The sequence below is a fragment of the Lepus europaeus genome, chromosome 16, assembly GCF_033115175.1.
Source record: "Lepus europaeus isolate LE1 chromosome 16, mLepTim1.pri, whole genome shotgun sequence".
NCBI classification, from domain to species: Eukaryota; Metazoa; Chordata; class Mammalia; order Lagomorpha; family Leporidae; genus Lepus; species Lepus europaeus.
The window spans coordinates 10,676,835-10,704,108 of NC_084842.1; the positions used below are offsets into that span (position 1 = coordinate 10,676,835).

The 27,274-nt window shown below is 40.0% G+C and overlaps 1 protein-coding gene across 8 annotated transcripts in view; it reads right to left on the reverse strand.

Annotated features, from left to right (window-relative positions):
* Nucleotides 1-2,643: 2,643 nt before the first annotated feature.
* The window catches only part of NRG1 (neuregulin 1), a 1,197,015-nt gene continuing 1,172,384 nt past the window's right edge, over nt 2,644-27,274 (reverse strand). For 2 of the 8 annotated variants that reach the window (XM_062213033.1, XM_062213034.1), the window contains 7 exons: nt 26,552-26,610; nt 19,984-20,007; nt 15,232-15,334; nt 13,229-13,355; nt 10,508-10,638; nt 9,186-9,392; nt 2,644-6,460 (listed from right to left, as the gene is read on the reverse strand). In XM_062213033.1, coding sequence (XP_062069017.1) covers nt 5,806-6,460; nt 9,186-9,392; nt 10,508-10,638; nt 13,229-13,355; nt 15,232-15,334; nt 19,984-20,007; nt 26,552-26,610 — 1,306 coding nt within the window. In that variant the 3' untranslated portion in view covers nt 2,644-5,805. Of the gene's footprint in view, nt 6,461-6,846; nt 6,989-9,185; nt 9,393-10,507; nt 10,639-13,228; nt 13,356-15,231; nt 15,335-19,983; nt 20,008-26,174; nt 26,611-27,169; nt 27,238-27,274 lie in introns of those variants that run through there. The other 6 variants (XM_062213037.1, XM_062213040.1, XM_062213036.1 and 3 more) reach the window with 6 other exon arrangements.

The window sequence follows — 27,274 nt, forward strand, 5'->3', positions numbered from 1 at the left end:
GTCTCTACTGTTGAGGAACAGTGTTTGTTTCCCTTAAAAATTTCTTGAAATCTTTGTAGGGTTAATCTTATGAGGATAAAGTAAAATGAAATTAGATTTCTGTAAAAATTAACAGTGGGAATAGGAGAGACAGGAGGAAAAAGGTTGGGAGTGTGGGTAGTAGTAGGGAGGGTAGAATGGAAAGTATCACTATGTTCATATATATATATGAAGTACAGGAGATTTGTATACCTTAAATAAAATTTTAAAAAATGGTATTTGTATTTCACAGTTCACTTCTCTGTATATGAGCAACTAAATAAACCATTAAAATTTAATTCAACAGAGGTACATTTTTTAGCCTCTCTTTGGTATGATATGGAGTGGGAAGAGGTATTGTTTCCTCAATCAAATTCTGTCCCAGTAAGTCCCTTTGAAGGCACAGGGTTGAAAAAGGACCACGAGTGGAACTTTTATCTCATTCTGTCTCTGCTTTAGGAATTAGTGGTTGTTTTCTCCTGTTTGTGAAATGATCTGGTAGTTCATAATGTTTTCCTCTGGGTAACAAAATCTTTTTCCTATACCCCCAGTGGATGATGCTTTGAAACTCTAGTAAAGCTCAAAACCAACAGCTAACCACAGAGGCCCAACAATTACAGTACCAGGATAACAGGAACCTACAGGTACATGCCAGAAAGGGTGCGACCATCCTATCCAACAACAACCTTAAAGGTTGGAAATACTGTAGCTTCCTGTAGCAACAGCAAAGTTCTGTCATTCAAAAGCTGCACACATTTCTATTTCCCACCAAATTAATCCTTTGGAGTAAGTGTCTGTAAATGTATTTTATTATATCTGTTTCAGAGAGGACAAGCCAAAGAGAGAAAGAGAGAGAGAGAGAGAGAGAGAGAGAGAGAGAGAGAGAGAAGCACTCAGTGATTCACATAAGATCATCAGAAATTTTCATTCCTCCCAGGACCTTGCCTCTAGATTTCAAGTCTGCTTCATTTAATGCCAAATCCTGAGATCAAGTCCTTTGGCCATTCATCATTAAGGAGAGTAAAGAAATGTAATGAGTTGGAAGGCATTAGGTTGGGAAGACAGATTGCTAGTTTGTAGAGCTATTCATAGCTTCTGATTTGGAGGGTGAACAAAGTCTCAGCATAAACTGGGGAATGCATCTCAGTATTTTAAAATATTCTGTGCACTGTCAGATCTGCTGCATGACTGGCTGGCTCAATGACTATTGGACAATTAAAAGAATTGGATATATATATATTCAGGATGTTTGGAGGGTGTGTATCTGTGTGTGTTTGCAAATCAAAGTTGACAGAAATGTGAGGATTCTGAATGGTTCTGAAAATTCAGCACTGTACAGTAGAAACTAATGTAGTCAAGGCCACAGTTTAAATCTTCAGACACTCAGACTGTTTGGAGGTGACCCTAGCGGAGGTATCACTAGATGATAGGAAGTGGAAGTGGATTTTCCTCGGAAGTCTCAGGTTACCTTCACATTCCAAAGAAGGCTACTGTGGACCCAAAGAATTGCTGGCCTCTCCTCCACACACCTCTTAATCTATGTAGATAAAGGGTAAAATATACGCTTGAAATATATAAAAAGTACCATGCAAATATCTATTAGTTAAAATATGGCTTTTGATTAGGTTAAGATCAATAAGAAAAGTAATATCCTCATTTCTATGACTGAGTCTTAGAATGTGAGAAATTTCTCATACCTAGGCCCCTCCCTGAGCAGTAAGATGGGCATGACGTTGGTTGATTTTATTGATAGGATGAGGGGAATGAACTCAACATAGCCTTACCCTCTTTTTAAACTATGCATTGGTCAATTGTGGGCCCAGCGGAAAGGAAAGTTCCTGAAGCACATTCTAAGTGGTTGCCTTAGAGCCCACTGTGGTCACTGGACCATTTGAACCACGATTGCATGGTCTACCTCTCATGACTGCACGGGATCAGCATTTTCATGAGTCTAAAGACATTTCCTGCTGTCACTACAGAACACATGGACAACCAGGAGCCAGGCAGTCCTGGCCTCAAATGTTCTCTTTGACATATTGTGTATTGCAGTGGGGGGAGGGGCATCATATTGCTTGACTGTGGGGCCCCTTATCAAGAAGTAGAGTGATAAACAGGATCAGCAGTCAGAAGATGATTCAAAAACAGGCAGCATGGCACAAGCAATGGGCAGACAAGATGATGATGGGGTCCACTGAACACATTCCCAAATGAGTACAACACTGTAGTAAGATGAAGGGTGCTGGTCGAACAGACTCAAACGTTAGTCTGCTGAGCAACACTGCCCGGTCTCCACAGAGTAGCGTTTTTATTGCAGTATGTCTTTCATGGAAAATGAACAGAACTTTAAATAAATCACAATTACTTATTGCTTAGTATTTTGGATAATAAATTCTTTAGTTTATCAGTACCTCACGGCCTTCAAATGTGCATTCTTGAAATAGTTTCAATTACATATACATTCTTTCTCCTGAACAATAAATTATTCTTTAAAAAAAAGAAAAAGGAAAAGATACATAATTTTAAAGCAAAGAAAACAAAAAACATATATTTTGACATTTATCTTAAACTTATATGAAAACAACTCTCTCTATGTTAGATGCTTAAATATAAATAATAAAGGACATTATGTTATTTACAATGTTACACAGTAAATTGAGAGAGTAAAAACTGACATTAACTCATAAAGACAATAAATGATTTAAGAAAACATCCAAGTAATGTACAATATGTATTTACAAAAGAATATATAATGGAACTTGTGAAATGTGGCCATCTCCTTTCGTCTGCATTTTTCTGCAGTGTTTCATGGGTCTTGGAGGATGGAAATCTCTGTGGCTGATGGAATGGAACCAGTACTACAAGGTAAGGTCAGGCCTTCCTTACTTTCACCAATGTGAACCATGTACCCTTCAACTCAGGCCAAAAAAAGAAAAAAGGAGTAGTTACTGAGCAAGTTACCATGAATGGACTCCACCTACATCAAGACAGTTACACTGATACAAGAAAGGACATCTTGCTGTTGGGGACACATTCACCTACACAGAGTATCATTTTGTAGAAAGCAGAAGGTTGTCTGGACAAACTTGGAGAAGAAAACAATTCATACCAGGTAAGAGGGGAAAACAGGACAGAAAAGGAATCGTGAGTGAGAAAAAGAGCTTTGCAAATGCTATATTCTACTGCATATACTGGTGGGATATGATTTCAGATCCAGGTAACAAAGTTGCTGAAAATGTCCTAAGCAATTCTCACCATCTCAACACCCAAGACAACGTTGCACCTGCTGGGAACATGGATCCCTAGTCCTCTGAACTGCCATTGTACTGTCTGAATTTTTAATAAAGAGGGATGGCTCCGAGGGATACAGCACTGTCGCACTGCTGAGATGCCCCCGTGAACATGGATCTGGTGGCTGTGCAGGGAAGCTCTTGTTCTTTGGGTAGAAAAGCTGTCCCAACCATCATGCCACCTCTGTGAAAGACCAGAAGAAGTTAGAGATAAAATTGCCTCTTGTCCTAAATTTTTGATTGACATTGGCAATTTGAAAATTCACGGCTACTCTCAAGACTGAGGAGAACGCGGCTCCTGTCTCTTTGTGAAAGATTCTGTTTATTCTTGAAAATTTTTAGGATGGACCATCTGAATACACCAATGTCCAAAGCATCTGAAACAGAATTTTTAAGGTTCTTAATTCATGTAAGAATCTATTCAGTGAAATACCTAATAATGATCATGGCCTTTAAAAGCAGTGAATGCCAAAGTAATTAAGAGGCCCTCTTTGGGCTGACTGTCTGCTTCCCTGTGCCATGAGCTCACTAATTTCTATAGAACTGGGGAATCCATGCCACCTGACAGGGGCTCCTCAGAGTCGATATCAAAGCAGAGGAAGGTACTGTTGAGCAAAAAGCAAGTGGAGTAAGAACAATGACAGAAATCTGGGATACCAAATGATAAGAGCAACTTCATGGACCAGCAGACAGGCATCTCTGTGGATTGTAGAAACACGTAGGAACATAATGATATGACTCATGCCCAGCCTGCATTTTTCTTCTAAGACCTCCTTAATATGCCATTTCTTCCCATTAGTTGTTAACATAAAGATTTGGTGAAGTTCACCTGCAAACAAAAAGCAATTACTCCTATTTTCCTGTTTTGTCCCATGGCTCCTAGGAAGCCACTTGGAACCTCTATAAAGCTCTAGCCTTGACTGGTAGATAATCAGGCAGGGTGTGAAATGGGTTCGGCATTTCTTTTTTCAATCTCATTTTCCTGAATTAGCAGTTATTTCAAATATTAATGCCTATAGGCCTTCCTTGGATTTACAATCCCATGAGAACATGCAAAGTTTAGACTAATCTTAGTCCTGCTTTGTGATAGTTAAGCAAAAATTAAGAGAACGGGAAAAGTAGCATAGATTATATAGAGGTCAGAACACAGGTGGGGGTCACCTCTTTAAGTAAAGGTGCAATCCTTCCGACACTACTGACACTTCCTCATGAGTCATCCCTTGTGGGAGGTACTCAGTAATCACAAACCACATGCACATTGGCCATTCCTGATGAAAGTGTTCGTGCATAGTTTTGATCTAATCAGGGCAGCATTGGGAAACACGAGAAAAACAATGGGAAGAAAGGAGTGGTCAATGAACCTTTAAAACACCAACCCAGTCACACAGCTGCTCTTCACCTGTGTCTTCTATACGTCCACTCCTTCTAAAAACTCTCTGATGGAAATATTTCCCTACAATGGCGTCATGTCCATGAACAGCAGACACGTTTCACTCGAGCTGTATTTCAGATAAACTAAACAGAGCTGCCTGAACTGGGCCTTTTGTGCTGTGAAATGCCTCCTTTTGAGCCGAGCTGACACCAATCTCTAGCTGAAAAATCAGTGAAATGTACAAGTCAGAAATGATTGCACCTTTATCAGTTTTGATCTTCAATGAGCTTCTGGATCATTCCCCCAGAGAGAAAGTGAAATTGAGTCCTCTTGGAAGATATTACATTTACCCTGATAGCAAGCCAGAACCCATTTTCTAAGTTATCCCTAAAACTGTTGCTTTTTGTCACAAAAAATAAATCAAAATAAAGAAAATGGTAGCTCCTTTTAATAAGAGCAAGCTGTCTTCAGACTAATAATATAGTTTTTTTTAAAAAAAAAAATCACAGTATTACTTTCTTCCTAATATTTAACAAGACCTAATGCAGTTTCCTGCTGTATTTAATAGTAGCATGCTGTTGGATCTACTATTATCTCAGAGCCCAATGAAGCAAACCGTTGGCTGGCAGAGTAGACACAACTCATTTCATATTCTGAAAGCAAAGAAAATTTCGTACAAAAGAGAAGAGTATTTGGATGGATGTGCCATTACAAGACATACTGGTTGGGTGCTACTACAAGCAAACAGAGGGACAGTTGCAAGTCTTGCAAATCATACATCCAGTCAACATCATAATGCAATGCACAAGAAGCCAGCAAAAACTGAATATATGGGGCGCTTTGCTGAAATACTGTGGGAAAGCAATCATTGCAACTGTACAAAACTTGCTCTCGACATAACATAACATAAAGGCACCATTGATATCTTTCTCGTTTTGAAATACTGTAAAAAATTGCTACATATGGCACATAACACATTTTTACATACATATATTTAATTTATAAAAGTTTTTTTTCCTGTTTTCTATTTGCAGAACTGCTAAAATAAAATAAATTGTTTAATTTAAGGTGGAATACTTTATTATATAAAATAAAGTTTTACAGGTGAATCTATGTGTTTATTAGGTTTTATACAGCAATAGGGTCTTGGTTAGCAATTACACTAGATAGCCTGGCCTGGATTTCTTCCTGCGTTGAGAAGCGGCCTGCTGGGTTAGTCCTGCTGTCAGCCAGGCGGAAGGCAGGTACTGCCTCAAGACTGGTGGCCAGGGGGTTCTGTATGCCCAGGAAAGGCGTATCTTCACCTACTCTTTCATCCTCTGTTTCACTCTCTGAGTCACTGTTCTCAGAGCTTGTGTTGCTGTCCATCTCCGACCTGTTGGCAATGTGGCCATTGGGCTTGGTTCTTTTGGCTCGCCGGCTGTTGGCGAGTTTCTTAACAGGCTCTTGAGCTGGCTCATACTCCTGGGTCGTTTCATACTCCTCATCCTCCACTATCCTCAAGGGGCTGGGGGGAAGGCTGTTACTCTCATGCGCGGGGTTGTGGTGGAAGGAGTTGAATTGCTGAGGATGGTGGTCATACTTCTTCTCCCGGAGCCTTGGTGGAGTCACAAGAAGTAGGGGTCTCTCTTCTTCCACGAAGGGGCTGACTGCCATGGAGGGCATGGACACCGTCATGCTGGACACAGGCGGAGACATTTCCGAAGGGGGCGATTTGGGGGAGCTTGGCGTGTGGAAATCTACAGGTGACATACGAGCCGGGGTGGTCATGGCTGACACATACCTGTATGAGCACAGAATACCCTGCATAAGTGTGGTGGAATGAGAGGCACAGGGCAAGGGGGGTGAGGGGACAGAGTTCAAGATATTATATAATCAAAGAACAAAGAATTTTCTATTCATTGCATCCCTTTTGATTTTTACACTAGGAAATTCAGCACCCTTGGAATCTACAATTATGCAGCCAAGAGTTTCCTCGTGGGAGTACATGCAAAGATCAGCTACATTGCCTAGCTCATCAAAACTTTTGGGATTTCCAATCTCATTATGATTTTAAATAAAAGCAAGTGAGCCAAGACAAAAGGGCCAAAGGTCCTGGAAACCTCTCAGTTTATAAGGACCAAGGCTCAGGGATTTGGAAGGGAAAGAAGTATTACTTAAATACTATACCTTCCTAAAGGCCAAGGGGTCTTAGAGAATGAAGCCCAAATGGGGAATGGAAGAAGATCTAAGATGAGTTGCTGATAGCTGGATCTGCATGCATTTGGATCTGTGTGCCTTGTTTCTCCTTAGCTCAGCTATAAGGTTATGTCTTATGAAAAAAAAAGAGCATAGTAACTTAGATTTATTCCTGATAACAGTGTAATACATTTGTGTGCTTTTAATTTTTTTCCATGAAATGCTACTCGTTAACATCCAGTTTGCAACTATCCATCCCAGTGTCCAAGATATTCAAAGGAAAGCCTAAGAGAACCTTGGGTTGGCTCTGCAGTTACCACCTTGGGGTCCATGTCCAATCTCTGCACCAGTCTTTGGTCAATTAATCTCTTGTGATGGCTCGGGGGTCGGCTTTACCACGTTCCCTTAGGTCATGTCCTATTCTAACAACATGCAGTGAATCTGGTCATCAGGGTACTGCATTGTTTTTACCATACCATGCTTTCTTACCCCAGATAAGAGGGCACAGAGGAAGATGTGGCTTATATAAGGTCACATTTCTCAGCTTTTGATACAAATGTTACCACTGGATAGCACCCCATGACTCTCTTTTTTCAAGTTGGCGTTCACAGAGTTTAATTTGACATGACCTTTGATGGCACAGGACGTCATCACCTGAACTCTAGCTGATGGGAAAGGAAGGCTGTCAGCTTCCCTGTTTTCCCATGATTCACAGTGATACGGATGTGAGATTCAGCTGTATCTAAAATTGGAACATGTCTCAGAAACTGAAATATTTGGGGCTTGAGTCTTCAGACTTTTTACTTTGGGAGTACTTAAATTAAGCTCTCCTGGAAATGTTAATTCAAATTCAACCAGCACATGCAAGTGATTCACCTTTTCACTCTGTTTTCTCCAAGCTCAGGTATATTTTTCAGCCCTAGATAACACATGGGGTATGTGAGAAATCCTACCAGAGCAAGGAGACGTCAGCCTTTACAGATAAACATCACATGTACTGATGAAGAAAGATTTCATCCCTAACCTCCTTTTCATATTTCACACAAGATTGAATTAGGAGAGACAGACTTCCTTAATATATAATGATATAATTACATGAATTTAAAGCTAATATTTTAAACCAGCACTGGACCCTGCCATACTATTTTATGAATGGGTTGGAAGGAAATCTCTAATTTCCTACATTCCATATAGCTCTGAAATGTCAATTTTGGGAAAAGACCATTAAAGAAGTCATCAGCAGGCTCCATATAAGCTGGTGCTAGCCCAGAGTGGGTCATCCTTTGCTGTGAGTACAACTCAGTTCATGAGTGGAGAGCGTCTATTAAAATCATCAATACCCATTTAACTACCAAGTAAGTATGGATTTAAAATCATTTCAACCATCATTTAAACATTTTAATCATTTAAAATCATTTAAATTCTCAGTAGTGAGACTGAGCTGATAATAACAAAATAAACTCAGTGGAATTGAAAACCAACAGGTAACAGCTTACTGAAGGGCTAAAATGCCAGTTGAGTGTAACTCTCTTCCAACTTAGGTGAAAATGGATGGAGAATCTATGAATTCAATATTCCTAATTTATCATCTTTTCCAGTTTACTTTCCCTTATTTTTTATTTTACTTTTGCTGTTTTTCCCAACCCAACCCTACCCATCTGCCACAGAAGAAAGCCAACCATTCTTGGATGAAGGCCCATATCAAAGGCAGTATCTGCTTTGAAAACTACACGTGGAGACTGCCAGATGCAGCATACAAGAGATGTATTTATTCATCCCTTCTTGGAAGGTCAGAGCAGGGATAACACACGGAGGGAAGCGAGCAGTTATTTGCCCGTGACAGTCAGCAGTGACTTAGCCTTTGATTTGATTTCACAGGTTAGAAGGTCAAACCAAGTTAGCATACGAGACCACACAGCCAGCTGACTACCAACCATATCAGGGTTTGGTGAACTGGCCCAGTGGGTTTATAGTAGGGTCTTTATAAGCAATGATGCCATCTCTTTTATGCTACAGCTGAGGACACTGAGCCCCCCAGTGGGTTTGAGCCCACGGCCACAGCTGGGAACTCCACATTTGCTGCACTCTCCACATCAAATCCTTTCATCTCTTCGGGAATCTGCTGCCTGCCAGCCACTGGGTCGTCGTGAGAAACTCAGAAGAAATGAGTTCAGTCAAACAAAACTGACTTCATCAACTAGGGGCACTCCTACGACAGGTAAGCGCCGCCCCTGATCCTGAGAACAACGATTCCTTAGGTGAGACTGCAGGTGCTCCCAGCATCCTCTCACTGAGGTCTCCTCTGCAGTAGCCTCGCCCTTCGGTTTTACCTTTCGCTATGAGGAGAGTCTCGGTAGGAGTCAGGGGTTTCTCTGGCATGCCTGAGGAAGCTGTTACACTCTCGAGGGCCTCCCAAGCCATTAAGACGTCCTCTTGGGCCCCCTGTTGGGCTGCTGTGCCTACTGTTTTCTACTGATGACATCATGATTACAGAGTGGCTTTCCGAAATGATGCTCTCAGTGTGTCCATTGCTCCAGCTAGGGGGGAAATGTGAGAGGCAATGAGATATTTTTTCAAAAAATCATAAGGAGAAATAAAAAGAAAAGGAAGTGATTCTGACAAATATTTCAAACAACTAATGCATCAGTAGCTCACAACATTGCTTGCTTCCATAAACAGAACTGTTACAAAGAATCCTGCTATGCGGGGGCCCAGCATTGTGGCGCGGTGTGTTGGGTCACCAGCTGAAACGCTGGCATGCATATGGGTGCTGATTCAGGTCCAGCTGCTCCACTTCCAATCCAGCTGCCTGTTAGTGCACTTGGGAAGGCAGCAGAATACAGCCCAAGAACTTAGGACCCTGCTATGCACGTGGAGACCCAGATGGAGCTCTAGGCGCCTGGGTTCAGCCTGGCCCAGCCCTGGCCATTGTGACCATTTGGGGAATGAACCATGAGATAGAAGATCTCTCTTTCTGTTTCTCCCCTCTCTCTTTAATAACTCTGGCTCTCAAATAAATAAATAACTCTATTTAAAAAAAAAAGAATCTTAATTCAGATTGGCTTTGTAAACCTTTTATTCATGTGTTCACTTGTGCAATAATATCTATCAAATACCACCATGTACTAAGATCCTTTCAATTTCTGTTCTTGAGTGGTTTACGTGAAAGAAACCTTTTGTTTTTTTTTCTTCTTTTCTCTTCACCTCTTGATAGAGTGCACTGAAATCGCGAGGCATCAGAAAATTTAGGACTTAACTATTTAATCAATTCTCGTGCGTATTTACCAGGGAAGTTCAATTACTGAAACAAGTCAACTTTTAAGTATTGTGTAGAATCTAAGACAGACTTTTCCCAGTGTGGCAATTCAGTGGGTAGCAGGCATGAGGAAACATAATTTCTGGAATAGGGACCACCAATCCTGTGAATTAGGTATTATTATCCTTTTTCTGGTAATGGAAAAAAAGGAACCTCAAATTTATAAAGCAATTAAAGGCAGAGCCAGTTAATGTCTGAAGTTTGTTCATGTCCAAAGACCATGTATTTCAGGAGGTCACATGTGCCTCCTGTTCCTTTCTTTGGCAGTGATAGAAAAAGGCAATGTGTAAAACTTCAGCCTGGGAAAAATGCCATGGAATGATTGTTTTCTCCTACCTGTGACTAGGAGTCTGGGTGACAGTGGTGGAATGGTGAGCAGTTGAGGTATAGTGACTGGTGGAAAAAGATGTCTCTGCTTCTCGCTCAACAATGTGCTCACTGGAGATGACATTTTTAGACACATATTGCTAGATAAACAAAGAGACACAACTTAAGGTTCATATAAATCAAAATAACATTGTCACATACACACAAATCTACTCTTGCACACTTGCTTTGTAATCAATCCCATTTCTCCAATAGCCAGATGACGAATCCTCTTCTGGCTACTCAGGCAGGCTCTTAGATTAGCTGGAGTTTATGAGTTACTCTCCATATGTGCACACACATGTCATAGGACCCAAAGGCACAGCCGCATTTTATCAGAAAAATACCCATTTTTTTCTGTATTTCATTTCCAATTGTAGTATGACCAGAATTCAGTATAAATATCTGTCCCATATCCATTTTTGTCATGGCTGCAGCAAGTTGAAGGAGACTAACAGATAGTCGAGTGAAACAAAAGTGTAGAGATGGTTTGTCTTATTTTAAATTTCAACTCCCTAGCAAATAATTTTTCATGTCTATATTTTGTATCTACCTTTGTCTTTCAATTTCCTAGTTGCTCTACTGTTACTGAGATTTTAAACCTGTTGTCAGCGCTAAGACAAGGCTACTGAGACATCCAAAGGCCTTTGAATAGCTATCAAGGGCACACATCTCAACAAAGCACATTATATAGATAGAGGGTCTTATACTTAATGCAAGTAGTTTCTATATTAGCAAACCCAGTAGCTATTACTACTTTGTATCAACAAGAGAGGCCCCTTCAGAGTTGTGTTTTAAATGCTGCTAGTGTTTATACCAACAATAATGAGAAAAGGAGAAAAGAAATAATACTCCTAAATGACATAGGGCATTTTATAGTCTGATGGACTGTGGAATCTAAAGCACCTGACGTAGTCTTGGAAACCCAAAAACATACAGCTTGAGTTATGGTGAAACTTTTGCTGGTTCTGCTAGCGGAAAGGCTGTTCAACGGGGCCTCTCATGGGAACTCCAGCCAGCTTGCCATAAGAAGAAAACACTTGGTGATCCATTTCTAGCTCCTGCACTATTTCACTTTTGCTTCTTGGGAGGCCATGTAAGCTTGGCGAACATATTGAGAATAATATTTGACAATTATTGAGCCTCACTAAATACCACAGCGTTAAGTGTCTTAAGTAGATCGTCTCATTCCTACTTATGCAAATCTTGGGAGGTTTCAGGTGATGGCTCAAGTAGTGGGGTCCAGACACTCATGTGGGAGACACAGACAAGTTCTAGTGTCCTGGTTTCAGCCTGGCCCAGGTCTGGGTGTTGTGAGCATTTGTGGAGTAAATCAGCAGACCAGATATCTCTCATATCTGTCTCTGTCTCTCTGCCTTTCAAACAACATAAATAAATAAATGTTTTAAAAAACTGTTGGAAAATGGAATTCAGCATCCAGATTCAGAAGTCACACAATGCTAGGTTGCAGTTATCTTTGAGAGAACGCATTTATCAACCATGCAGAGCATTTTGATGAAGATGATGAGGAGAAAAAAATAAAAAATGTGTGTTAACCTAGTAACCCCTTGTTTTGCCACAAGTTTCGCTGGTAGTTTAGAAGTCACCAGAGGCAAATATAAGTCACCAACTCCAGATGTAAGCCTATGCCATATCTGCTCCCCTCAAAATCTGAAGGTACTTCAAAAAGCTCAGGGAAATATGGAGTCAAAAGAGAATGCACATTTCCGTGAACTTTTTGAAGACCCCTTGTATACGTTTTTCATAGTATAGGAAATGGCAGTGCAATCTGATCTTCAAGCTTTTTCTATTAGGAAACATACATCAGAGAAAAATGAAAACAACAAGAAGGCTTACGCTGTAAAGAAGAGCAATACTCCAAGGCCAGGAGGACAGAGTCCAGCTCTGGCCTTTACTTGTACAGAAGAGAGATTTGGAAGATGATCTGCAAATGCACCCAACAATCTGATATTCTATGAACTAACTGTATTGAAAAGCCTGGTGCTTGGTAAGGTTCATATAGATACAGATATAGATATAGATGATTAAAGTTCAAATATATATATTTGCATGATTAAGGACATGTTGCATCTGGAGGGCTTGACACCATGTTGCAAGAACCATGGTATAAAGGAAGCAATACGTTCTTCTGGTTTTGCCACTGAGAAGCACATGTGGTAAGACAGTTGACCTTTCCATGCCCTGACTTCCTCCTTTGGCAAACAGGATCACCAAAACATCAGGCACTGTGGAGTGCCCCTAACAAAAATAACTCCTAAGCTCTTTGCCTTGTTATCTGCACTAAATCAGTCATAGATTGGAGTAGCCTGCATTTCTAAATTATATTTTAAAATTTTCCTTCTGATTCTTGTGTTATTAATTTTATTATTTTTCTTTCCTTTTTTTTTTTTTTTTTCCTTCCAGTTAGGACCTTCCTGCAGAGCAAAGCCTACGTTATTATTCCAACATCTTAATGAACACTTCATAAGAGGAAATGTGCTGGTTTTACAGTAACCAAATCTACTTGAAAAAAATGTTCCCATTATTTTCTCCTGGCAAAACCTTGGATTCCTGGAAGCCATGGTGATTAATGGCGGCAGCTAAGAGCCCAAGAGCTTTAGCAAATAAATGGTAAGGCGCCCGAACACAGAAGAGACACTTGGATTTTTCCACTGGCCAGAATCAACATACATTCACCAGCTGCACGTTCTCTGGGGGTGGGTTGGGATGGTGAGGCCCATTTGCTATGTTCACCATGTTGTTCCGTTCTGACCGAAGACTCTGCCGAAGCCGGTCATGAAGCTTTTTCCGCTGTTTCCTGGATATGAAAAAGGGAATATTTATTTTTTCTATTGTTTACATTTCCTAGTACAGCCAAACCTTGATTCTCCCAAGACCTATGAGTATAACTCAAGTCAGTGGATTGGTGTTGAAGAACAAGGAAGGACATGTGTGCTGCTCCATCTCAGAATGAGGGGACTCTCACATCCTTAGCAAATAGATTGTAAAAGCTAGATGAGTGTCTTATAGAAACTTGGCTGTTTTACCCAGGGACAAGATCAAAAAATGGAGAAACAAATAAGCTGGTATTTGGCTAAAATCCCAACTTGCCTAGTCAATCCACTTTCATGAAGTTTTATAGATGGTCATTTGTTTTAGATAACAATTGGTGCTGTGGAATTGATAAGGCTGATTCCATTTATCATTTCTCCTGTGGATCTCTCAAGAAAGTGAACTTGAATTTGAATCTGTATTTCATACACAATGTGTGTGAATGCTGCACATGCATAGGGGTAAGAATATGGGCAGATTTTGCCATAGATTTGGGCATAATTGTAACATGACCCTAATACGTAATGAATATTGAATTTGGATTGAATAAGACTCATGAAATTGATTCTTCTCTATCAGTTAATTCTGGCAACACCCAAAATCATCAACCAAAATGGGGTAGTGAGAAAACGCAATCAGTACCCTTGTTTGGGTGGCATAAAAGCAGATTTATGCTCCTTATTGCAATATTCAGATCATGCTAATATTACAATGGCTAGTTTGGGCAAGAGAATATTATGTCATGAAGTCAAAATCCAGAAATCCGGAAAACAAAACACAAAAACCTTGTTAATTTACCATTACTTCAGATTTCAAGTGGAAGTTATATGTAGGAGAAAACAGTGAAGGGAATTTGTGTCAGAAAGTAACTGTATTTATTAATACAGACCAAGCTTAAAGGGTCAAAAATGGTGAATACACATTTATTTTAATGTTCTCCCTTTTATTTTTTTTTAAAGCAAGTTTTGCTTGTGTCCTTCCCATGAGATTTCTTTTGGATACCTCTTACTTTGAGAACATTTGTACAGGCAACACAATTAGACAGAGCTGAAGAATAATTAGTGTTGGAATACTGAAATTCAAACAGCGCCAAGCGTTTCCTTCGTCTCCTAAGGTTTAGGGCAAATCAGACTTGCCTTCAGCAGTGATGGACTCACCTCCCTCTTGGCATGGGATGTGCTATGGTTTGGATATTAATTTGGATGTCCCTCAAAAGTCCATCTGTTATACAGCTCCCAGAGTGGTGTTCTTAGGAGTCAGAGGGACCTTTAAGACATGGGGTTTAGTGGGAGGGACTTAAGCCACCAGGGGGCGTGCCCTCAGAAGGCAGTTCTCATAATTTATGAAAGCCTTCTTTTGGCTACTGTCTCTGCTCCCTGGCTGGCCAAATGATCCTTCCTACGCTCACACTGCATCACTGTCATCCAACTGCTCTCCCCAGAGGCCAAACCAATGGGGCCTCTCATCTTAGAGACTCGAAACTCCAAAACTAGGAGCGAAGTAACCCTTTTCTCTTTAAAGAGTTAGTTGCCTCAGGCATTTCATCATAATAAGGAAAAGCTAAATAAGGCATGGCACCTGCACCCCCACCCCACCTATGGGGCACTCCTGGAAATACAAGCCTGTTCCTCCAATCCTTTATCCATTCCTGGTGCTAAAGTCCTGTATCACAAATCTTCGGTGTACTGTCACACAAATAGGCACAGCTTTCCAATGGATGTCATTAGGAAAGGTCTTCAATGAGTAGTTCAAGGAGAAAAATAAGGGAGGGAGCCTCCCCCAACCCAAGACTAGGCTGTGGAGCCTGGTTTGGCTCCTGCGTCTCTGCCCTGAGAGGGGAAAGCGGGAGGAGGAAGGTTTACTTGGTTTTGCAGTAGGCCACCACACACATGATGCCGACCACCAGCAGGGCGATGCAGATGCCAGTTATGGTCAGCACCCTCTTCTGGTAGAGCTCTTCTGCTTCTGGAAAGGGATGAAAGCAGATGTCACCAAAGGTCACCTACACTTGCCAGGACGCACTACAACCCAACAGTTGGCATGCTGCACGACACTGTCCATGTTCACAAGAAAATAAACATATGGCAATTCTTTCTGCTTACACACATTTCTAAGGTACAACATGCTCTGTACTACACTTTGATCATCCATAACACAGCCAGTTGAGGCCACTTACAATAAAAATACCCTAAAATTACTCTACTTTTAAGCAATAGATATATAAAAATATGTGCTACGAAACTGGCAAGACATAAACATTAATAATAAAATAACTATTGGGTTAAAATTCTGTAGTTTTTTTTTTTTTTAAAGAAATCTCTTGCAAAGAAAATAAAAATCTCTTGCAAAGACAACAGGAATGCACACCAATGAAAAGAGCTGGAACTGGCCCCGTGAGACCCTTCTCCCTCGCCCCCTTGTCTCTCACTTCTTTGTAGCTCCCACATATTTTATATCAGCATTTGCTATCCAGTGGTCTTTACAAGAGTCATTTCTAACTTAAACAAAAATTAAATTCAAAGACATTTGCAAACATGAACTTGGCTTGTAGTTAGCAAGTCAATTGACTCAGGATACCTGTTTTCACAGTAAAACAGGTGAAACATAAGAAGCAACACAATTCAGAGCAGTGGGACACTGTATCATAGAAGGCCCAATACAATAGGCAGGGGAGTCCTTGGGAGGACAATTCTTATTACTTTACCAATTGTACTCAGAGAACTAATTTACTTTATAAAGAAGTCATTTGTACAAATGACGTACAATTTGGAAGAGACTGCACATTCCTGCATTGGCCAACTTGGCAAATTAGCTAATGTACACTATACTAAGGAAGTGTGATGCCTAAGATACTACTGTACTGTTACTGCAATCAATCTCTAATTCACGGAAATTTTTCTATTTGCAAATCAGTTTCTTTGGGGGATGACTTGATTACATTAAGGTAGGTCAAGTTCTTAAAAAGATTTGCTGACTTAATGAGGACCCTGATCCCTTAGGACCCGAACTTCCAATGATCTGGTTATTATTATTGGAAGGTCTTCACAAGTTCACTCAGAAAGAGAACTCAGGCATGACAAAATAAACAAACTGTTTACTTGCCACTGTGATTAATAAACTGGTCCAGAACTAGGACTTTTGTATAAATGGAGCTGTCTCGTGTGGGTATCAACAAGGAACCCCCAAAGAACATTGAGAGAGGACAACTCCCAGGAACTTTTCTTGAAATGAAAAAGTGGACTATAATTTCTATGATACAGTGGACCTTATCATTCAAAACAAAATGTTTCCTACAAGCCGAGCCCACGATAATCAAATTCCAGTTAACAGGTCAAGAACATTGTCAAATCAAATTAATAGAGTACTGATTATTAACAGGAGTAGAAGGAAAAAAGAAGTCAGTAGGTAAAAGACCAGAATATTGCATAGATTATACAAAAACAAACCAAAGGGTTCGAAGTGGAAAGGAAAAACAAACCAAGAGAACAGACAGACTGGCAGAATGACAGAGAGAGCGAGGAAGTGAAGTGCAAGGGAAAACAAGGTTAAAGATTAGGAGCCATCTGGGGTCCCTGGCACAGCATGCCTGATACTAAGGGAGGAAAAATAAATAACTCAAAGAAAACCAGAAGGAGGAAATGCTGGGGTGGGAAGAAGAGGTGGATGCAGAGTTGGAAGGGTTATCCCATACAGCATAACGCCTAACCTGGGCTAGCGGTTGTGTGGAAGCCACAATTAGAAAGCAAAGCAGCTGGTGCATTGGACCAGAAGACACAGAGCTGGTGTCGCGGTGTTTTGCGCCGCAGAAGTCAAACGAGGACATGGAGTGTAAGTGCTGACATGTTAATTGCTCGTGTCTGCTGCCTCCCCGCCCCCAGAGCCACAGGACAGAGATCTCATTCTGAACAGGTGTTACCTGAGCGCTAATGCCACTGCAGCCGCCCTTCTTACCCTTGGCATCCCCATCAGTCTTTAGCATACATGTCTAAGAAGCAGAGGTCTCACCCGACCCCTCCCGCCCACCCCTGCCCTCCTCCGCGGGAATGGGGATGCCCGTCTCCTTTTCTGCGATGAGCTGGTCAAAGAGTGTGCATATGGTTGCCAACAAATTGGAGGTCCTACTTTACTCTGCGCTCTTCTGCTTACTCTACGTCTTGTCCTACTGAAATGGCAAGGTTTTAGCCACACTTGTTCCCTGACACCCTAACATTCTATCGTTAGAGAAAGCGGGGACACTGCTTCTGTGAGTTTCAAAAATGGGGACATATGCATGGGCCAAATTGAGGAAAACGAAGTTATGTAGTCTCAGGGAGTCTGCTGACAAGATTTCTTCTAGCTGTTGTTAATGATAAAGACTAAATTCAGCTGGATTCATGAACAAATGGTATATAGTGACTTGCCCATTCTTGTTATGCAGGCAGACACATGGTTTTCCGTAAAACGATTATTTCATGGAAATAAAAAGATAGTTCAATAATGGCCAAAGGGTAATGTGAAAGAATTAAAATGAACCAAAGACAAGGCCCACAGAATACAGATGAGGGGTTAAAGCTCTGTATCTGCATCAGCATTTACTAAATGCACTGCAAGTTTCTCATCTAAATTTCCATTAGACTTTTTCATGGTTGTACTAGAGCAGCCACACCCGTCCCCATATGAATGTGTGAAAGGACAAATACGGGGAGTCTTCATAAAGTTCATGGAAAATGCATGTTATGAAGAAAACTATGCATGGAGTTCAAAATATTTGGCATCAAAAATGAACCCTTTTAATTCCATTTTTCATGAACTTTTTGAAGTACCCTCATACTTGATAAACGATACAAGCAACGGGTTCCGTTAGCTCTTTTCCCCTTTAATATTACCTTTTTCCTTGTGTGAATGGGTCCATAGGACAGGCGCAAATCAGAGACAGCGCTAACAACAGGAATGAGTCAGTCCCATCTGTGAGTCTGTCTCTAGAGGGGGGATGTCTCTGAGATATTAGTCTAAGGTTTGTTTGGATACATTACATGAATCAGATCAAGCCCCTTTCTCAGCCTCAGCTGGCCAGGCCAAGAGACAAGGCCCTCACCTTTCTCACTTTTTTAAAGGATGTTTAAGGTCTGATTTTCTTAAGGATACAGTGAAGTAGTTTAATACACAGGCCAGCCTGGAGCCACAGAGCCCCTGGAAAGTGTGCCTTTGTCTTCACTGATCCTTAGACGACTTTACTGATCCCTGAACTATCTTATTTAATTTTTTCAGGAACAGAAATACTAAATTCTATAGTCAGACCCTTAAGCTACAAAGCAAGGAATATGCTGTTGATGCTAAAAGAGAGGGATGGTAGATATCTTTCCTCCCTTCAGGAAAGGCCAGTAAACCTTTTCAGAAGTGGGATTACTTTTCATCCTGAGGGAAGAAAACCCAACGGTGATGTTGGTCTCCCTATTGAGCTCCCACTCTGATAAGATATTCTGAGACACACAATGCCCCATCCACAGAAACTTGGGAATTTTCTCATCAAGTGAAGAGTTTTCTCCTGGAATTATGTTTCTTTTTGCTGGGGGAAGGAGGTGTGGGCAGTTCCTTGAGCTTCCATCCCAAGCATGCAGCTGCCTCATTTCCCGTGAACTATGGAAAGTCCACTAGGGGTAGAGCATGCTGTCATGGCCAAGAGGAGGCAGCAGCGGTCAGGTGCCCAGGTTGCACGTCGCCCCTGCAGCCAGCAGCGTAAGGAGCAGGTGCGCTTCTGCCCCATGAGCCCACCTCAGGGCTGCAGGCAGCATTCAGCTCAGGCTGGTGGGGTGCCGGGGTCACTGGGAAGATAGCACAGATGGCTGTTCCTCCCGACTCTGGCCTTTTCTCCCCACTGTTGAAGGTGAAGGTCTCTGGGATATGTGTGCCTGGATTTCATGTGCTCTCGGGAGATTTTGTTTTCATGGTTACAGTGTGAACATTTCTATTGGATGGCCTGTCCGGATAATCCTAGTTACTCAAATGTAATTCCATTAGCTCCGGAATTTCCAGCTAACATAGCACAAAGCTTCTTTCTTTCCGTTTGCCTATTTCTCTGCTCCTCAGATAATGAAGTTGACTAGAGTCAGACTTGAATATCTGCAGCATTTCTGAGTAGTTCAAGTCTGCACATCTAATATTGCAGTTGAAGGGCTTTCTAGGTTACTAAGCTGATAATTTTTATATTCGACGTCAAACTCCCATCCAAGATGTGGCATGTTTTTTAAGGGATACATCTTTACAGTTTCTTTTGTTCTAAGTCCCCTGCTTTGGTTTCCCCTGTAGCCTTATGGACCACACTCCAACTTACCCTGGCTTGAAAATAACAGCATAGACAGATCCAATCAAACAAAGTGGGCTATATGTCAATTTGCAGCAGGTGAGGTGATTTTGAACTCTAGAAGCTTGGGAATTTCACACTTGCTGCACTCAGTGCCATTTTGGTAGACTAATCATAGATTGAGAGCAGAGAAATCATTGTTATAGCTGTATGATCCCTTCTAAAGAAAAAGGAAATTAGTTAGGAACTGAAAAGTAAGAGTAGGAAGGGAAAAAGATTTCAGCTCTTAGGCTCTAAAATCTGCAGGCTAAAAGGAATGATGATTGGTCCATACCCATAAATTCAATCCCAAGATGCTCTGCCAATGCAGAAAGTTGACAAAAAAAGAAAGGGAAAAAGTTTCAGAAAAGAGCAATACACCGCACTCCAAAACACATTACACATGACTATTACAGCTCTCTGTGCGTGCACACTGAACAGGACAAATGGTGGCTGGTTAATGCAGCAGTGCTCAGGTACGCCCCCCCGAGTCCACATAGGGAACTTTTTATAAGACGTGCAAATAATAGCACATTGTGTCTTTATTAACCCTTAAAAGATGTTACTGAGGGAGAAGTTATATAGCTGGACCGTCCTTACATTACTCTGTTGTTCACGAACAGAAGTACTTTTATAATCATAGAAGGTATATTATTCCACTTTTTTTTTTTTTTAAGGCGAAAGAGGGTTTATTCCACCCTACTCTCTGCCCAAACCATACGGTGGCAGAGCCGGGAAGAGAAGCCAAGTGCATACTAATTGGGTCTGAAAATCTTATCACAATGGACTTATTTCTTGTTTTTTTTTTTGGTTACTTATCTGTCTTTAGCTTTATCTTATTTAGCTTTATTTTCTTCTCTGAATTTTCACTTTCTGCACCACTTAGATTAACATATTTCATTCATAGAAATCAAGTGTTTTCATATTCTTTTGTGTGGTATTGCAGAACTCTATGCCTCGTTTAAAAATTTTTTTAAATATAAGCGTGTTGAGCTGTGAGGGGGAGACATAGCTCTCTTGAGTACCAAGAGAGCCACCTCTACACAGTGCTGAGTCCATGGGTGCAGGAACTGAAAAGCACCTCAGGGCTGCCCAGGAATGGGGACTGAAGGCTTGAGCCCTGAACCTAGCACCTGACTCTGGAGCCCCAGGACTTCAGGGACTCGAACTTATCCAAGCTCACCTGAGGTCATGAGGTAAGGAAGAAATTCTCCAAGAAGGAATAACACTTAACACTCTTGCAGCAAAAACTGATAATCAAGGGTGGTCATGTGGAAGACTAGCACATTTTCCGTGTGTGTGTGTGCGTGTGCGCGCTTGTGGTGGAGAGGCAGGTGAGAATGAGCGGCAGAATATAAACAGAAGTCTATATTTTATTCCCTGAATCAATGACTTGAAAGATATCAGGGCGCTCTGATAATATGACAAGGCATCTCTTAAGTTTGAAAAATGTAGTGGAGGGGTGTTACTCTTACAAAAACATCAGATAGAGCACGGAGAAAGTACTTCACGTAGCCAGGGAAAAACAGGAGGTAAGTGTGTCAGAGTCCTCCTGGTCTCAGGTCCTGCCCCTGTCAGTTACCTTTTAGCGCCTTTGGACAAGTTACTGTCTCATTGGCAAAATGCATATACTAACATACGCCTCACTGGGCACTCTGGGACAAAAGACACATGAAATATATTGGCCACCAGCTGAAGGGGTTATCAGCTCAGGAAACACACCTCAGGACACCAACCATGGGCCATCTACTGCATTCAGGCTCACTGTAGACTAATTTCATGGACAGCAAAACTCTGAAAGCTCCTGGGATATTTCCAAGAAAGCTTACTACCCTTAAGGAAATCAAGTGTCCCAGGTTAAAATAATAATTATAATTAATAATAAATCAAAATAATGCATCAAGTAATAATGATAACGGAGGCATTACCTATACTCATAGTAGTTTCCTCTGCCTTGGGCCCAGGGTACTCACATAAATAACATAAATTTTTCATAAATTAAAAATAGGGGATTTAGGGTAAATGCGGTTGCAAAATGTGCACAGCAAAATAATTTATTCAAATCTAAATGAATTTCTCTTGCCTCTGTGCAATACTCAATTTGTCAAATTGGCATTTTTCCCCATTTGCTTTCTTTATATAAACCGTGGAACATCAAAGTGAAGAAAAGAATCATTTTTCCAAGGAAGCTGGACAATAAATTTCCTTACTCATCTCCATAACGATGTGACCCAATTTTTCTCTCTAGAATCCCATCCATTTCTTGCCTTTTCCTCCTACCAGTCAGTAATAATTTAAGGGTTAAAATCAAGACATATTTATGAATCCCCTTCCAGAGAATCATTATTCCATGCCTACATGAACACTGCTAATGATCTATATTAGTTGCATAGAAAGCTTAGTTAAGTCTTCAATAAAATTAGTAGCATGCCCATGCATACATATTACTGAATTTACAGTTTTATAGGTAAGTCTGTGAGCCTAACTATAATTTCATTTCATGGGAAGTCATTCATATCAGGCAGCTCCAATTTTAAATAATTCAAGGGGAAATTGGTACTTAAATCTGGAATCTCTTCTGGCCATAAGCCCTAACAAGGAAACAAGCAGGGGAAACATGCATCACTCATACTAGACCTGGATCAAATTCTGCTCTAATTCATTGTTACCATTAGGTAGCTACGGTTCTTTCATCCTGAGTCAAAACACTGGGATATGCAAACACTTTCTGTTTTATGAAGAGGTTCTTACTTTCTGTCTGTTCTATTTAATCATATGTTGGCTTAGGATCACACGCTTCCTACTGAATTTCTGCCTAGCCATTACAATTTTCAAATTAAATTAATAATTCAAAAACACAAAGGTTACTGTAAACAATTCACTTTCCTTTTCTACATGTGATTTCCTGCTGTGCCCTAAGCAATATAAAAATTAATTTAAATCTAAGTCTTTAGAAACTATTAAATATTGACTCACTAATCCTTTGCCTTAGGATTTTATAATTATTTGAAGAAAAGTGATTAACCTATAGGTTAATTTAAATTTTCAATTGCATTAGAGAACAATAACATAGCTTGCTTTTGCCAGAATTATACATCTATACAATTATGGTTTCTGTTACAATTTGAAGACATTCAGGATTTTACTCTTTTAACATTTTGGGCCTTTTTATGCAAAGTACATTAAAGTTTTATAGTCTTGACTTTTTGCATCTTTGAGATTTCTAAAGGAGTTCTGCTAATGCAGATCCTAAACAGGATCGATTTAGTGTCTGACCTTTAATTTTAGACTTACCTTTATAAACGCAGATTTTTTTTCCACATAAACCAATCCGTATTGCCACTGAGCCCTTTGAAATGTGATGGAAGACTTTCTCCTTACTCCCCAGTTTTTATGTGCACATGAGCGCTCTCACAAACACACACACTGCAAAGTCATTCGCACTCAGTTTGAATTTATGATCATTTTTCATTAAGTGGAGTATGTCTTGATTCTACTGTTAGCAAGGTACACATGTTTGGTAAATACATGACTCAGCATGTTTTTAAAGCATTTTGAAATCCATGCAAATGACTGATGTAGTAGTAACTTAAGATTCAAAATGACTTTTAAGGATATCTGCTAAGTTTATTTATCTTGACAATGTGCCCCAAAGCTCTAAAATTGTACTCTTTTATAATATTCATTAATGAGTTATTCAATCATAAGTTCCTATTATATATTAGTTTGTGTATGACACACACACTCCCCGCTACCTGACCATTGACATTATAGATGCTTTTTCTTTTTTCTTCCATTAAGTCTATAAATCAATTATTGATTGTCATCACACACACACACACACACTGTATACCACATATGATGGACACAGTCCTTTCAACAAGGAATTCTGTGTCAGCAGAGGTCAAATTTGAAGCTGACTAAGCTTGACAGTATTTTCCTAGAAAGTACTATAAATATGTTATATTTAAAGGCAATTGGCTGCCTTATCAAATATACATTTGCTGCTTTCTTTCATATTTTAAATCAGTTTTCATAAATCAATAAATGCCTGAGAGGACATTCTGATCAGAGTCAATGTGTTATCATTTTTTTAAAAAAAGGACTGTACATTCTTTTAGAATGACACTCTTCGATTGAAAATGTGGTTTGGTAAGCTTTAAGTGTTTCTCTTTGAACCTGGGGACTATCTTTTCCCTTAAAATTTACGCCTAAAAACAAATTTAAATTGACTATTGTAGCAACTTTCTCTATCATTTTTTCAGCCTTCACTGCTACTTCAACAATATGTTCTTAGAGCAGCAAAATGTTATTTTCCTACCTTCTCCGTAGGGATTTTCAGAAATGAAAATTGAGAATATCAGACACAGAGGTTAGAAAACTGGGGCTGACATTGTGGCATAGCGGGTTGAGCCACTGCATGAGACGCCAGCATCCCAAATCAAATAGGCACTGGTTCTTGTTCTGATTGCCCCACTTCCAATCCAGCACTCTGCTAATGGCCTCGGAAAGCAGCAGAGCATGACCCAAGGGCTGGCCCCTGCCACCCGCATGAGAGACCCAGGTGAAGCTCCTGGCTCCCAGCTTCAGTCTCCAGGCCATTGCAGTCATCTGGGGACTGAACGAGTGGATAGAAGATCTCTCTCTCTCTCTCTTTCTCTCTCTAACTCTGCTCTTCCAGTAAATAAATAAATCTTTTTAAAAAAGAAAGGAAAACTAACTGAGCGAGACCACACTGGAAAGCACTTTCTGATTGGAAGCTACTGGTCTTCCAGACATGACGCACCAATGGTGAAAGTCACTACAGATTTTGTTCCTAAGTGTGCTTCCTATCAATCTTTCTGAAATCAAGTTCAATATGAATGCTAATTTCTTGGATGTTCTCCAAAAGTGTCACTGAAAGCTTTCCAAATGATTTATTTAAGGAGTCACATTGTGGACATCAGGTACATAGTGGTTATCTTTTCATGTTATCTTATGAAAGTCTGTTGTCAGACCTAACTGCACTAGCATTCTTCATTTTCAATGAGCTCTCTACTGCCTTCAATGCATAGTGAAACTTTATGTAACACCAAGAACTTCAGAACTGACATGTTCAGCACTTTCATTACATTGTAAAATATTATTTTATTGTATTTATGTAATCGTAAGGATTTGCTAAACATATGTTATTTGAATACAAACACACATTTCTAAAAATAATGTCTTTTATGTGTTGAATACAATTCTATTTTTCCCTTCTATTTTGACTTTCTATCCTATATGCTTTAAAAAGTTAATTTATATACAGCTATTGCGAGAACAATTCTGCCTGCTAAATGCATATTATTTAAAAATTTGTGAATAAAGTGAAGACTCTGTTTGAAAATTTAGCAGTGGCAATTTATAGATTTTTTTAATAACAGAAAACAATCTGTGACAGAATCTTTGGCATGCTGCCTACCACCTCACTAAATATATGATTGAGTTTTATGGATCTCATCTCCCTACAATGCATTACAGAATTTATTCTGATGACTTCCACAACAGTTAACATTAGTTAATAGAACCTTACTCTTTGCATGCACCAGAGCAAGGGTAATTCTCTGATTCTTTTAGGTTCCAACAAATGTTTTCTTATGTGAATTTAAACTGCAATAAGCTATGTGAAATAGTTTTTAGGGTTAGCAATTGACAATCTAATCAGAGGTTGACAAATTCATTCAAGTGCCTGTTGTTCTAAAAATAGATTTGATGGAATACAGCCATGAACATCAGCTGATACACTGTCCACGGCTGCTTTCATGCTACTATGGTAGAGCTGATTGGCTGACAGAGAGGGCATCCCAGTAAGCCCTGAAATATTTGCTACCTGAATCAATGTGCCAACGCTTGCTCTAAATGGATACCTACATGGAACACACTTTACATACAATGTTTTGAATGTTCCAGAGTCAAAAGCTGTAATTCCAGTTCACAAAAAGACAAATACAGACTTATTTATCTGAGCACTTATATAGAATGTGAACTGGATCTCTCAGTAAAGATGTTTAAAGCTCCACGAATCGCAGAGACCCTTCAGGATTTCCAAGTTCTGCATATAAAAATGGACATTCTAGAATTGAACTCTTATCTTTTAAACTAATAAATATTTTTAAAATAAGTATTTTCTATTACAAGTACCTTTGAAACTAACATGAATAAATGCTTCCAGAAGTCAATGTTAACATAAAGAAATGACTGTTTATACTAGTCCTTAATTACTCATTTTCCAGGCAATATAAATTGAAGCAAGGACATCTCATTTGCTGTGAAATGTTTGTTTTTAATTTTCCTGATCCGTGCTTTTTATAAGCTAAACCCAAACTGTTTACTTAATGAAGAGAAACATCTGAACTCTTTTCATTATGTTTATTTGTTATAAATAACACATTCTGAACAAAACGTAACTTACCATCACTTCAACAGCATATTAGTTACAGCTTAGCGACATCCTTCTCGGGATGCCTTTGTGTGTATAAAGAAGATGGACTGTTCAGTGGAATGATTTTATTTTATCAATAACAGTGAGACTTTTACACACCTTTATTATCATTGCACTGCTCATGTAGACTATCACTTCATATCATATGATGCCAGAGCAACTTCAGAAACATTTGGAGCCTCTCACACCTATTAGTATCTCAGAGCCAACTAGTCACGAACAGAGGAGGTGATACAATCGCGTTTGTTAATGTTCTCATGCGACAGGCAGAGGCAGTCAATATTAGACCTGGGCAAACATCTAGCTCTAGGTGGAATCTGAGGGGAGATGCAGCGACAAGGAAGCAGCACCGACTGAGCATGCTCCTATTCAGGCAGAGACAGAAAGGGAGTGGACGTACTGTAGAAGCTGGCCATTACGTAGTTTTGGCAGCGATCACCAGTAAACTCATTTGGGCACCTGAGAGAAGAAACAAAAAACAATGGTAGAAAAAACAGAGAAAAAGAGAAGAGGTGAATATATGCTAGAAAGAAGCTCCTTCAGTGTCATTTGACTGAACTTGGTGAGTTCACCCTCAGGAACTGAGTCTTCTTCCTAATCATGGCTTTCAGTCTCTGGCATTTCCCCCAGATGGTTAAAAAAAAAAAAAGAAAAAAATTTAGACGAAATGTAGTTCTTGGGTTGGTAGAATAGAAAGTTCCCAGCATTTTAAGTGACTGCTTTCGTTCTTGAGAGCTTTAGTCAAAAATGTGGGAAGAAAATGCCTTTTTGGTTGGCTTGCCTGCTTTGGTTGAGAGCATCCTGGGGCCAGCTTCTGACCCGCCATTCTTTTCATTGTTATCGCTTTGCGATCCGTGTTGTTAACAAGGTCGATATTGAATGGGTTTATGCCCTGAGTGATTAAACCATAATTAGAACAAAAGGCATCAGTTGCGACTGAGGTGTCAAAGCACCAAGTTGGCAGTGATTGTTGCTGTAGTTTGGGGGAGAAAGCAAATTTCAGATTATTTTAACATACTTTCTTGGTTTTGGACTTTCATGGGCACATTCTCAGTACATCTTGCTCCAGTGAATCCAGGTTGGCACCTAAAGGGCAAAAACGTGATAAGCAATAGAATGCTAA